Below are 14192 nucleotides of genomic sequence, written 5' to 3' on the forward strand. Positions count from 1 at the left end.
TTATGTAGTCTGTAAATGATACAATGCCAGAGTAATTGGACAATATCATGAATATATCCTTGTTCCTACAGTATCAGAATATATAATATCGTTGCTCTGTATCGTGATACTAGTGCATATTTATTTTGTCTGTGAAAAAGTTCACATGAAAACTCAGTGAGTTTGTGTTGTTAACCAAGGATGAGTCGACCTGGCGTCCACTAACCTGGTTACCACGTCTGAACCATGCGAGAGTGATGAGTCCTGACGAGGCTGCGGATGAACAACCGACAGAATTAAACCCGAGATCCTAATTTAATGGGCTAAAATTTCTGCAAAAAAAAAAAAAAAGATCCATCTGTTCAGCGCACACATGCGATGGCTCACTCCGATAGCTCGTAGCAGCGTCTCCCGTATGCAAATATGTTTTGCCTGGAAATCTATTTGAAGTTGCTCGAAGGAATCCAGAACGGCGCTCCTTCTGTCTCCCCTCACGCTCGCCGCCCTCTCGCCTCGCCTGTGCTCTGGCGTGGAAGACATTTCACCAGCTCCACACGCATGGACACGGAGTCAGCGGCACCACCTTGACTCAAACAGCTTAGACCACCATGGGCCAATATGCAGATATCACAGGCCCTGCCCTGTCGGCCCAAGTCCTCCAGCGGGACCACGAGCCCTCAGACTGTTTGCTCAGTTAGAAAATGTGAGCGGCACAGAAGGAATAATTACTCAGCCTGTGGAGGAGCCTGGCCAGTCCTGATGTCCTGCTGTGCACGCGTGTGTGTGTGTGTGTGTGTGTGTGTGTGTGTGTGTGTGTGTGTGTGTGTGTGTGTGTGTGTGCTCCCAAAATATGTGTCAGCAGAACCATGTCACGGAAAATACTCTTTTCATCCATGTGAGAGGAAAAATACCTCAGACTGGAATCGGAGGTGCTGATCCTCTTCCCTTCAAAGGATGCTTATCACTTTTCCAATGTTCATGTGACCCTTTAGTTACATTAAGCCGGGCCTTGAGGATTGAGTTAAACTACTGATCACAAACACATTCTTTTCTGAGAGTTAATAATTGTATTTTAGTCTATTGTTGTTCCTATTAAGTGTTTATTTTAGAACGGTTTGATCCTCTTAATGTGAGTATTTTCTGTTAAACAAAGGAGGTACATTAGTTCATAATTTACTTTATAGTATGATGTCACTATAAAATGAAATGAAAAATAAATTATTGTTAAAATGTTTATTTTTAACTGTGCAAATGTGTTTTAAATGATAAAGAACAAGTATATCAATGCCATCACAATATTTAATGGTTTAATTTAACATTTCAAATGTTTAAACCTTTTTTCAAATTACATTTGTGATATAAAAATGTTACTATAATAGGGCAAAGAATTTTAAATTGAATTTAAATTATTATAACTTTCATTAAAATATTAATTAGAACTCAATGTGTAAAGAAAATGCATTTGCTATGAAAATATTCGATTTTGTCAAATTGAATTAGTTAGATCGAATTTAAACAAACAAATAAAAAAAAACATTAAAAAAAAATGAAAAATCAAAAGTTTAAAAAATTGAAATGTTAAAGTAAAACATTACATATTTTAATGGCATTGATATACTTCCATAAAGAAAGTACATCAAAATAAATTAATAAAAGTGTTTATAAATCTTTAACTTTATTCTAATATATCTATAAATATATCTTATTGAGTTTTTAACTGTGTATGTATAAATTACACTTTACTTTATGTGCTGACGACTGAATTTACTTTATGTTGTAGAAAAAGTGACATTTTCTTTTTTTAAAACCCACAGATGTATCTTTTATACAGACACAAACTAAAGGGACAAGTGAAGTTGAATTGAGTATCTCTATTTTAAGTAAAAAGAAATTAAATTAATTTTCTGAAAAATTGCATTGATTTCATATGATAAATGCCTAAATCACTCAGCTATGGTTAAAAAACTGCTGCCTTCAATCCTGTCGTTCATACGTTCATCGATGGGTCTCTGAAGTGATGTGTTTATATAAGGATGTTTGTCTCTCAGGAGCCTGAAACTGATGGTATTGTGTGTGTATTAGCATTAGCAAGCCTTTTGGGCAAATAAGCAAACAAAAAGAAAGAAGGTTTATGCGTGTGTGTGTACGTGTGTGTGTTTGCCACAAGGCGTAGGAGGCCGGGGCAGATGGTCCACAAAGGTGTTACCACACAGTGAGTGGGCACCACGATTGATGCATTGCAACATCCAAGAAGGTGGAACATTTGGCTGCTGACCCGCAGTCAGAACTCATCGGCCGGGTCTTCTCCTTATTTAGCTGCTGCCAGAGCCGACGGCTGATTTGGTGGAAATAAACAGACACTCGGAACGCACTTTCCCACCCTGAAGGAAGCCTGAGCCACGCGCTGGAAACTTCTCCCTCGTCTGCGAAGGAGGTCATGAGGATGCTGGTGCAGGCAGAGATAATGAGTGCACGCAGCCATGGACACGGACTCAGACCCGCAACTGCAACTTGGGGTTACTGTGTTCCACTTGGATGGAGAACATCTGACCCGGAGCTCCGTCCAAAGGCCTTTGTTAGAGAAGTGAGTCCATATGACTGGATTTCTGCGAGTAACATCTGACACATCCTGCTCATCGTATCTCCAAATGTATCACAACCATTGAAGAGCACCGAGACCCCCCTGTTTGTGTTGTCGAGGTCACTCCACACAGAGCCAGTCGGTCGACACCATTGTGTTGTAGGAGCAGGAACGTTTTAGCCCCTATAGAAGCAATATTTTGAAATTATTTCCTCAAAAGAATCATGATTAAACTGGAATCCCTTTTTAAGGATACTGACCAGTTTGCAGTTTGTATTCCCACAAATATTAAATAAACAATCATTTTATTTTTAAAGCGGATAATATATAACATTATTAACTAGAGTTCAGAGCCTAGTTTTGAAGACAACTTGTGTGATTGCGTGTTTCATTGATATCATGAAGAATGACAGACACAGGTGTAGGAAGAAAACTTTACAAACTTTACCCGGAGACACAACTCAACTTGAGTCATGAGATTTTATAACAGGTCTAGTCCATTTTATAACTATGTAAAAACAGCCATGCAAACAAACATTTTAAATACGTTAATGTTGACCATAATTTATTTGCAGCAAAGTAAGGAAATATGTGTAATGGTTAGAAAATAAAAACTTAGATACATTGGTAGAAAGTAAAATCATAATATAGAAGAAAAAGAGATTGTGTCAAATGAATTTAAAAAACAACTGATAAATGCATGAAAATGTTCTGCTATAGATTTTAAAATGTTTTTCTTATCAAATGATTAACTCAAAGGCAGAAGTTCAATTATTAATTCACCATTTTTAGTTTATATTTAACACATGATGTATTAGGTATAATATATTTCTATTATTCAGATAACAAAACCGCAAGACTTTTAAATATCTGACTTCAATTGATATTTTAAACGTAATATTTGTTTCTACTTGCTCGATTAGACCCCGATTCCCTTTGACTGCAGTTTGTAACTTGACCACAGGGTGTCTCTGTTGTCCCCCTCTGAGCGAGAATTACACTCTTAGAATTGTCACACACACACCTTGACAGAAGAACCAAGATCGTCTGAGTGTAAAGCTGCAAAAGTTCAAAGATTTTTTTATTTAAACACTGAGGCAAGAAGAGATTTCAGAGCTGAAAGCGTTTTTGCATCAGAGGAAACATTAAGATTCATGAGCGAGCAGCTAAACCTGAGGCAACACAATGTAAATATGATCGTTGAGAAGCTGGTGGAACATTTATCCCAAAGTTAAGTTGTTGGATCAGTATCCTTTTATAGAATCCAACCGGCAGCTGGTGAAAAAGATTCTGCGTGAACGGTGCAGTGGGTTTGTTTGCATCTGTACAATGAAGCCCTAAAACCATCTTCTAGAGTTTCTACTCCAGGAGCACTGATGAAACATCTTTACTTTCTTTATCTTCTGCTCACTTCTACACTCTGACGTGTTGAACCAGATTTTACTTAAGATCGACTCACCTTTCTCGATCACATTGTACCTCAAAAATCATTCCGACACTGTAAAGTTGAGAAGGTTTGTCTATAGACCGTGTCTCAACTACACCGGGATCCCTCAAGGCTCTATGTCAGCTCCACTGCTCTTCTAGTTGAAGCTCAGTGTCTGAGAAGACATGGTGGCAGGTCTCACTCTCTTTCACCTTCTTAAACTGAATTTGATTCACTTGCAGTTCTACACTCTGTGAGATTAGAGCAGTTCAAGTCAGTCATTCTTCAAAGTAAATAGAAAAAAGTTTACACATCAGCATAGAACTATTCAAACATCAGAAAAGTTAGTTTTCAATATTAAAGTGAATTCTGTTAGTTCAACCTAAATTCAAACTTCACTCGTTTTCTACTCAACCTCATGTCGACTAAGGGTTAAGATTATTTCTAGATTAATCTGTTCCTTTTTACAGTTAAAGGCAAAAATGTATGTTCATTTTAACGTAGCGACTAATAAGTCTATGTATTAGCTTGTTTTTTATCGAAGCTGCTCGGTCATCAGTGCAAGTCTTGCACATGCGATACTTGAAATGTGTTTAAAAAGGACAGACTTGTAACTACCTCTACAAAAACTTTTAAACGGTAGTAGTTTGGAATTACTTAATTGTGTCTTTTTGGACGAAGATGAAAACGAAGATGACAACAACTGAGCTCCAGTGGCTACATTAAAATGAACAAACATTTGAGGGTGAATAGAAAATGAGTGAAGTTTTGGGTGAACTATTACTTTAAGGTTTGTCGTCTCAAAGTATGTGTTAACAAATGCCACATTTGAGAAGGACCATGACACACATGAGCATCAGTCCAGCGCAGATCTCCAGAGCTGTGTCCGCCGGCTGAGGCTGCTCCTCCAGTCAGTCCTCGTCCACCACCATCACGTTCCCGTTCAGCTCGTACTGGACGGTGGCCCAGTCGAAGATGTTCCCTTTGGAGACCTTGTGGCCGTAGTGCCAGGCCTGGATCTGACTCCTGCTCAGAACGTAGTCCCACATGTTCAGGTCGGTGACCTCGCCAACGAAGCTCTGCACGGCCTCCAAGCCTCCCAGGTGCTTGTCCGGGTCCTGACCCAAGATGACGGAGCCCTGGGGTTGGATGCTGTGGCCCGGCTTGTACACTTGGTAGGTGCTGCGCTTCCCCTCCACCCAGAATGCAGCGAGGCCGGTAAGAGACTCCCAGGTGAGACAGAGGCTGGTGCGGAAGGTGGTGAGGGGCGGCAGGTGGAAGAAGGTCCCGTCGCCGCTCATGTAGAAGGACACGCGCCCGTCCTTCTCGCGCCACACGTTGAGCTCGTCGTAGTCGGCGGTGCGGTAGGCGAACAGGATGATCTGCCGCTCTTCCGGCAGCTCCGTCGCCACCCGCATGCAGAGGGTGAAGGCCTTCAGGGACATCTCCTTCTGAGGGATCAGGGCCACGAAGCTGAAGTCCGTCTCGTACGGGAAGATCAGCACTTTGTTGCCGAGACCCACTAGAACAGGACAATTCAATATCATTTAGGGGCCACAACTTATACTGGCATAGACTGTTGTGAAGCTTCATGAAGCAGAGTCATGTTGTTTAGAGGTCAGTAGGTGGCGCCATCACTTTAAAAATTACGTGTTGTTTCATTAGAACAGTCAAAACAAAGGATAATAATGCAGAGACCGCCATCTAGTGGACTCTGAAAATAATGACGATGCTTCATGACGCTTCATCAGACCATCACTAGCCGTCAGGCACATAGATGAGCGAGGAGCCAAAATATGATGTATGACCTTTTTTTAAATAAATGCAAGTAAGAAAAAAAAGATCAACATAACATAAACCTAAATATGACAATAAAATGTTATAAACATTTTGTAAAAAATAATAAAAAATATAAATAAATATAAAATAACTTTTCTTCTAAGTATGATCTCAATATTAACTCGAGGTGCAGGACATTTTCACAAAAAAACAACAAAAATAAGGGGGAAGGTCTTAAAAACTAATTTGTATTTAGAGTGATGCAATAATACATTTTACAATTTTTAGTCACAGAAACATCAACATCAAGGCACATTATATCCTGGGACTGTTATAAGAGGCCGGAAAGAAGGAAGGGACAAATAAAGAATGAAATAAGATGGGAATACTTTAAAAATATAGCTTTAGTGTTAATTCTATTTTATAATATTACATTTTTTTAATTAATTTTATTTGTAAATATTATAAAAGGGGGAAAAATCATATTTATTAAATTGGAAAATTTAGAATAAATTCCAAAAAAAGTAGTTTTGATGAAGCTTCATGAAGCAGTGTCATTATTTTCAGAGTCACTAGATGGCGTCATCTGCACTATTTTCCTGTGTTTTGAACAACTAAAACATCACATCATTTTTAAACTGATGGCGCCAACTACTGTCCTCTAAACAACATGACACTGTTTCATGAAGCTTCATCAGACCATCACTACAAAAAAAGCATTATTATGCTAATAATAATTTGTGTAATATTTAATTCAATATACATTTATTAATTTTACGAATTAAAAGCCCTTGAAAAATACACATGACAATAAAAGAAGTGGGGAATACAGGTTTAAATAAATACATTTATCAGGTAATATATAGAGTATGTAAAGATCTTCCTCTCTCTTTGCGCTTGATGGATCTACTGACTCCTTTAAGAAACATCTTAAGACGTTTCTATTTGTTCAGGCTTTTCCTTGAATTTCTGGAACTCCTGTGTTGTTCTCAGTATTATCTTGATCTTTAAAGTATGTACTTTTTTTGAGTATTGTTTTGATTGTTTAAGCGCTTTGTGACCCTGGTCTCGAAAAGCGCTATATAAATAAATATTACTTACTTACTTACTTACTTACAACTAATATGATTGTTAGATAACCAGTATTATCTTAACATCTTGTGGGCTGCATAATTGGAACCACGTTGCCCGGGTCTGTTCTACATGTTCAACTCTTAATCAGGGCCATGAAAATACAGTCAGAGGCCCCATGTGGCCCTCAGGCTGCACTGTGCCCGTGTCTGCACGAGAACATATGGAAGTGTTGTCAGTGTTGAAGCTGCTCAGAGAAGATAGTCGTGACAGAAACTAACCTTGTGTCGCAGACGACAGAGCCAGACACAGACTGAGCCCCACGATCAGGGAGAAACCCTAAAATAACAAAGAATAGTAACTTTACTTCTGAACAAAGTCTGGATGTTGCAGAAGGTCAAGTGTTTGTCCTGCAAGAAAGTCATAAAAAAAAAGTAGATTATTGTTCTCTTACCATGATGATGCTGTTGCTCTCTGCTGCGCTGCAAACTCATGAAGAGAAGCCGGTGCTTCAGCCTCCTGGTACTGACCGTGACGTGGCCTCAGACAACAGACTCTGTGTGCTTCAGATGACAACTGTCTTCCATGTGACTCCGGACCAGCAGACTTGAACCAAGGATGTGCTCAGAGACACGACCAGATGTTTTCACTTTTGATTGGATCATTTACTTCTCATGTTTTTCATAAGCTTTGAGTGTTTTTGCTTACATCTCTAAAAAGTTTGATCCAGAGGTTATAATAATGTTTGGATGAGCAGTTTTTACACTTAAGTATATATTTTATTGAATATTGTTTTGATTGTTTAAGTGCTTTGTGACCCTGGTCTGGAAAGGCGCTATACAAATACAAATTACTTACTTACTTAAGGATGCAATATGTTAGATTGAAAACATTGTTTTTGGCTCTCCCTAGTGTCTGAGAAGTGTAACTGTATTGCATGTGCTTTTGTATAAAAATGGAATTGTTTGTTTGGTTGGTCATGTAGTAAATATTTAAAATAGTAAATGAGTGAGAGATGTTCATAATTAAACATCAATCATTACATAAAATATGACAAAAGAATGTCCAAAATGTTCCATAGTATTGCTTTAACAAAGGGTAATTAATTGTGTCTTTAATGATAGTGTTATCTAAATAAAACCTCTTTTGTGTATTTTTTTAATCATTCTCAAGTCATGTCTTAGTATAACTTGCACACGTTAACATAACTAATAATAAATTGAAAATCTTGTTCTATTAGGAGTAAACTCTATATATTTTGCATTATTAAGTTGCTGCATTTCCAATTACTTTAAAGATAAGTATTTAACTTCCCCTTATTAGAATTTACTCCAAATATCCACATGTGTATTTATCTCATCTTGCTGATGTTCCTCAATAAAGTTCATGACCTTGATAACACGAGGCAGAGAAGCTGGACACACATTATCAACATATCTACATTTAATACAGTTTCTCAAGCTCTAGGATTTCTCCAGAAACAAAGAACCCCATCTTGTCATGGAATAGATACACAGACAACAGTATATACACTGCCGGTTCACAACCACCAGGTCACGCACACAAAAAACACACAAATTCAGCGGCTCAACATGTAAACTACGAGCACTGAACTGAATGAGTGCGTTGAGAGACGCCGAGGAACAGACGAGAGAAGATGGTCAGGCATCATCCAGCATATCTAACAAGGAGGCGACTTCTGGTCAAACACAAGTGCGGGACTCACAGCAGCACTGACGCCTGGTCCCAAACATGTGCTCAACGGACCTCCAGCAGTGGGACCGGAGCTTCTCCTTCCATTCACTCCGCTTGAAGTTCAAGGCTTTCTTGTGTGAACCTCATCACGTCCAGATAAGAGCCAGAGGTTCGACTCCAGATTAAACCTTGTGTTTACATTCAGTTTATATCAGTTATTTAGAAAGTGATTGACATGCAGAGATTATGGAAATCTTACAGTTGTGTCTGGGTGTGTCTAGAGCGCCCCCCTCAGGTGAAGAGGAGGCGTCAGTGAACTCTGTGACAGTTTTGGCATCAAGTGAGCAAGTTAGGCCTTTTTGTGGGAGTATATAGAAGTGACTTAAAATATTCTTAACGGGTGTGTGTTGCTGACCTTTAGCAAGACAACTGATGAGAAATGGTTGTTGGTTCTGTGGCACTCAGAAATAGAAAAGAACAAGAGGACACCCGAGAGTGTGGCCTCTTGTTTTGGGGGAAAAGACAGGAGAAGTGTGGACAGCCATTTTAAAGGGAGCAGCAGGCCACAGACGTGGCTCCACTAAAGTTTTTCTTAAGTCTCACAGCAATGATGTGAGGAGGAGACGCAGGACGCGGTGCTCGGCTCCCGTCCTTCTATAAATCACGTCCCTGCATATTGAGAGTTCACATACAAAGTCACGTCGGAGGTTCAGTAGTCCTCCACCCATCCGTTCTCCTGGATAAAGGCATCGATCACTTCTTTCATGGCCAGGTTGGGGATCAGCTGGTCCTGGGTCAACGGGCTCCTGGTGACCGGATCGAAGTGACCCACTCGCTGCCGGGGAAACATGGTAAGAATGTGTGATGGAAATATCTTCGACGTCAAAGAATCGGGAAAGTCAATCAGCTTAAACATTTTTGACGTATTAAATAGGTTTAACTTGTATGGCAATCATTATTTATTTTTGCAAAAAATATAATAAAATAAACATATTACTCTTAAAAATGAGTAAAATTTGAATTCATTTTTAGAGTTATAGGCAGAAATGTTTGTCGTCTAAAATGTCCCTCTTTTTATCACAACCCAACAAGAGCAATTGTTCATAAAAATTAAGTCTTTACTTTAAGCTATTTAGATGTCTTTAAGTGTGTCTTTTTGGAAAAAGAAAAGTAGTTTTCATCGCCAGCGTCGTATGGACCAACATTTCTTCCAAAAAGGAACAGATTACTCAAATAATCCAATCCATTTGTGGACACGAGTAGAGAATGGCTGTCTAGCCGTGGACAGTTGAATGTCTTTGAACAAACAGGACATCTAACATCCTTGTGTATAAAGAAGCACAGTTTCACTGGCAGCTGACAAGCAGGAACGACATTATCTTCCAAAAGTTCTTATGAAAACAAGAATACCTGCAGATGCTCCTCGATGTCTTTACGATCGTAGGTGATGCCGCTGGGCGTGATGCACGGCTCCCTCATCAGCTCAAAGCTGATCTTACCGCAGAGATAATCGGGAATCTCGCGTTTCTGAAAAGGAAACAAAAAGTTTACAGGATTTGTTTTATTAAGAGATGATAAGAGAACATGATTTTGGCTCATAAATAAAGCGAAGGATAAAGATTAATCAAATAAAGGTCTCTAATCTGATTATGACTCGACAAACTCACTTTTCTCTTCTCGTCCACTTGAGAAAACAACTCGTCCATGTCCATGAGATACTTGTCCTACATTTGAGAGACAAACACTTAATTATTGTAGCACATCTGGGATTTGTTCAGATAATTGATCAACCGACATGTTTGGAAGAAATCTTAGCAGTGTCTCCTCCATTCTGATTGTCGTCCTGCTTCTCCTTGTATTCTTCCATCTCCCTGACACATGGACAGGGAAGGACACGTTATTCCAGCTGCATGATCGCTTTCTACACTTGATGGTTCACAACACGGACGTGTCAAGGTCTCACCGTTCCTTCTCGGCCAGGATGAGTTTGGTCAGATAAGCATGCAGCTCGTTCTCCTGATTGATGCGCTTCTCCTCAATACTGTTCCAGCGTTTCTTCTTAGCGATCCGTAAAGCACTGGGAATGTCGTCTCCGAAGTTTAACCTTTGCTCTTTGGCCAGGTTATAAGCTGCGGACCAACAGAATATTTAATAGAGTTGTATATGTTGCCAAAAACATCTCTTGTGATTTGACTAATCCTCCAAAGAGTTATTAGACAGGTTATAAAATGATATTCAACATATTTCTCATTTGTTTAATGTTTATAATCTGCAGTTTTCTTGATGCATCATCTTGCTGTCATCATCAAGCCTCTGCTCGGTTCTTGAATGACAATAATATAATATAATAATATAATATAATATCCTTGAATCTCTGGATAACAACATAAAGCAACACTAACTAAACTAAAGGACCAGAGGAGAGAAATCCTTTCAGGCTGTTGCTCCTAAGCTTTGGAACGATCTTCCTCTCTCTTTGCGCTTGATAGAGTCTACTGACTCCTTTAAGAAACATCTTAAGACACTTTTATTTGTTCAGGCTTTTCCTTGATTCTCTGGAACTCCTGTTGTGTCATCAGTTTTATCTTGCACTTTAAAGTATATACTTTATTTTATATTGTTTTGATTGTTAAAGCGCTTTGTGACCCTGGTCTGGAAAAGCACTATATAAATAAAAATGACTTACTTACTTACTTACTAAGGGGATTCTAGAGATATCAAAATAACAAAAAGGCCCATTCCTATGTTGTCATTGGGTGTTTAATAAAGAATGACCTCTGACCTTTCTGCAGGTTCCCAATCGCCTCGTCGTAGTTCTCCAGCTCCAGATGACACTGACCCAGAAAGAAGTAGGCCTTGACCGACTGACTGTCCAGCTCCAGAGCGTGTTTACAGTCGGCCAGAGCCTTGTCATGCTGCTGCAGCTTCACGTGACACAGAGCCCGGTTGGTGTAGTAAACTGCCACGGAAGGGTTGCGGTTCTGGGCGAATAAACGGAGAGAAATGGTTCACAAAACATTTTTGCAAGAGTGCATTCAGTACTGGGTGTCATCGCTCGTCTATACTCACGATCGCTTTGCTGTAGCATGTGGCAGCTTCTTGGTACTTGCGGCAGAGGAACAGTCTGTTCCCCTGCTCCTTCAGCTCCTGCGCGGTGCAACTCTTCTCCGGGCTGCCGGACATCTTTTCCACCGGCTCCGCGGCGCCCGCCTCGCCTTGCTTCCCTATCGTGTTCCCCGTTTCCTCGACCGGACACCCCGACTGTGCGTTTAAAGTCCTGTCAGACGAGACCAGGCCCTTTTAGGTGGTGGTGGTGGTCGAGCCTCTGCGATGAAACTGCGGTGCGCGCACTGAAACATGTCATTTGGATTTGAAACACTTTGACGAACACGTCACGCTACGATATGTAATAAACGATCCACGCTATTTACGTGGCAACATTTACACTTTGATATTTAACAATATGGATTGTTTTAGAAAATCTGTCGCGTCTCACATCTATAACACACGATGCGCCAAGATTCAGGTAATTACGGTAGCTGCCTAGCTACATAGCATATATTTACGAGCCTCCGATGCTAAGCTAAGAAGATGTCAGTCTTCACGCTGACTCGTCTTTATATAAACTCGTCAGACATTTGTATTAAATCTCGCTACAGGCCTTTAAAATCCTCCACATCTGTACGACTCAACCCCGCAGCGGATGCTAACGACTATTAGCTTCCCCGCTAGCATTCTAACCTCTGCCATCAGCCTTGAATTCATCTTTGACTCCGTGTCGACTCATGACGTTACAAACACTTACCTTATTTAATAAATGTTACATTAAAGCTGCTGGGATTTCATTTGATTTTTTGTCTGTCAAGCCTTGTGCGATATTTTTCCCAGCAGGAGCTATCATGACAGGTTGTTGTTATGCTGACGTCACTGGTTAGGACGTCACCGGAAGCCGGGCTACTATTTCCTGTCAAATATTTGTATTATTATCGTTATAAGAGTTTCGCAAACGTAGCTTCTCCTCCAGTTAATATCAAGAAGTGTGTATATTTTATTAGTTTGACTAAAACAAATAGTGTTTGAGTGTAGGACGTGTAATGGCTATTCAAATGACAATTAATTAATTAATTAATTAATTAAACACTGTATGTGTGATTTAAAATTTCAAAGGTTTGATGTTGACATTTGATCTGTCAACACAACATGTTTTAAGTCGAAGTGGAAAGATTCCACATTTTGATAAACGCAGTTTCAACTTTAGTCAGCAGGTGGCGTTGCGGTCCAATCTACCTACAATAGTCTCTGTAGTTAGACCCAGAGTGTGGTTCTCTTAGCGAGGATGGATCCAGTTCAGGCCACAAGAGACCAAACTTAAAGCTGTCATCGTGCAGACTGTCTTACATTTACAATCTCGTATATAACTTTTATGAATAGTAATTTAGTACAGTAAAGAAGGCTTACAACAATAGCAATGTTTAAATATCACAAACATGATTTATTATTTCTGCCAAGGTGGTTATGATTCTTTTTCAGTATTTTTTCCTGGACAAGTCATGACGTTTTTATGAAAAACATTTAGGAAAGGTTAAGGACGGTATAAGGAACATATTTTTGCTCATATATTCTTGACTTTAATTTGCACATTTTGCTGACAAAGAAAAAACATTTTGACTTTTTAAACGTGCATAAGACAGAATAACTGTAAATAAACTTTGTCTGACTGAGTTGAAAGTTGATTCAATATTGCTTTAAACCAGCATAGATATAACGACTTGTTTGTGACGATACTATACGTTAAGTTAAAGTTGATTATTATTAATTCTTAAGATGTTTTTATTTGTTCAGGCTTTTCCTTGATTTTCTGGAACTCCTGTTGTGTTCTCAGTTTTATCTTGAAATATATACTTTTTTGAATATTGTTTTGATTGTTTAAGCGCTTTGTGACCCTGGTCTGGAAAAGCGCTATATAAATGAAAATGAATTACTTACTTACTATTATAAGTGAAATGATGCTATAGCATGAGGTTGAATAGTTTCCCCGTTCATCACTGATTCATCACTGCAATGAAGTCAGTCATCCGTGATAGATTCCCTGAGGCATCTTCACGTTCTTGATCCAGTCGAGGTCAGCGAAAATCATCCCACCCACAGACAAACTCAGTCACATGCAGATAGATCCATAGATGACCTTTTGACCCCCTGCAGACCATATTAATATGGACATCCAAGTTGATCCTGCATGAGTTAGCGAGCGTGTGTGACGGTGAGGTCACTTTCATCCCGGTTCGCTCCGAGGATTTGCTCCCAGATCAATGTGTGAAGATTAGGGTGCGTCCCCTGAGCAAACACTCTCTGTCTGTGAGGGGCCGCCGGAGCCACCGACCCGCCAGGACTGCGTCCCCAGCTGTGTTTACCAAACTGCACTGATCTGATCCAACAGTTCGAGCAGGAACACCGTCGTGGTTTCTTAGAAGACCACCACTGTGTTCAAAAGGACGCGCAATGAATTACTTTTATTCTGTTTTACGGGCTTCTGTTGATAAAGTTGGGGCTGAAAGACCATTTTAGTGCCAACATTTTAGCTTTTTTTGATGATACAATAGAATTCTAGCTCGTATTCATAAGTGAAATGTCTTTTTCTAAACTTTTCGAACAGTAGTTTGC

The 14192-nt window shown here is 39.5% G+C and overlaps 2 protein-coding genes across 3 annotated transcripts; both read right to left on the minus strand.

Annotated features, from left to right (window-relative positions):
* Positions 1-3612: 3612 nt before the first annotated feature.
* On the minus strand, positions 3613-7308 carry LOC148077560 (C-reactive protein-like). Its single transcript, XM_087794232.1, has 3 exons — positions 7291-7308; positions 7118-7175; positions 3613-5508 (listed from the first exon to the last, which is right to left on the minus strand). The coding sequence occupies exons 1-3, from the start codon at positions 7291-7293 to the stop codon at positions 4898-4900; spliced, it is 672 nt and encodes a 223-aa protein (XP_087650358.1). The 5' UTR covers positions 7294-7308; the 3' UTR covers positions 3613-4897.
* Positions 7309-8261: 953 nt separating this feature from the next.
* Positions 8262-12455, minus strand: stub1 (STIP1 homology and U-Box containing protein 1). Of its 2 annotated transcripts, none has more exons than XM_087794231.1 (8): positions 12337-12455; positions 11601-11808; positions 11314-11512; positions 10495-10660; positions 10327-10402; positions 10199-10255; positions 9942-10058; positions 8262-9366 (listed from the first exon to the last, which is right to left on the minus strand). In XM_087794231.1, the coding sequence occupies exons 2-8, from the start codon at positions 11712-11714 to the stop codon at positions 9241-9243; spliced, it is 855 nt and encodes a 284-aa protein (XP_087650357.1). In that variant the 5' UTR covers positions 11715-11808; positions 12337-12455; the 3' UTR covers positions 8262-9240. The 2 variants fall into 2 exon arrangements, with proteins under 2 accessions (XP_087650357.1, XP_087650356.1); XM_087794230.1 differs by having other exon boundaries at positions 11601-11881.
* Between the last annotated feature and the right edge of the window lie 1737 nt (positions 12456-14192).

Source organism: Callionymus lyra, chromosome 6 (assembly GCF_982586985.1).
Source record: "Callionymus lyra chromosome 6, fCalLyr1.hap1.1, whole genome shotgun sequence".
In the NCBI taxonomy this organism is placed as follows: Eukaryota; Metazoa; Chordata; class Actinopteri; order Syngnathiformes; family Callionymidae; genus Callionymus; species Callionymus lyra.

Bases quoted from the DNA above. Each gene is read 5' to 3' on its own strand.
- LOC148077560 (XM_087794232.1), bottom strand. The intron at 5,509-7,117 runs GTTAGTTTCTGT...GTCCTGTTCTAG, and splicing joins TCTGTCGTCTGCGACACAAG to TGGGTCTCGGCAACAAAGTG.
- stub1 (XM_087794231.1), bottom strand. From the start codon at position 11,714: ATGTCCGGCAGCCCGGAGAAGAGTTGCACCGCGCAGGAGCTGAAGGAG. The intron at 10,403-10,494 runs GTGAGACCTTGA...TCCATGTGTCAG, and splicing joins ATCCTGGCCGAGAAGGAACG to GGAGATGGAAGAATACAAGG. The intron at 9,367-9,941 runs GTATTCTTGTTT...TTTCCCCGGCAG, and splicing joins ACATCGAGGAGCATCTGCAG to CGAGTGGGTCACTTCGATCC.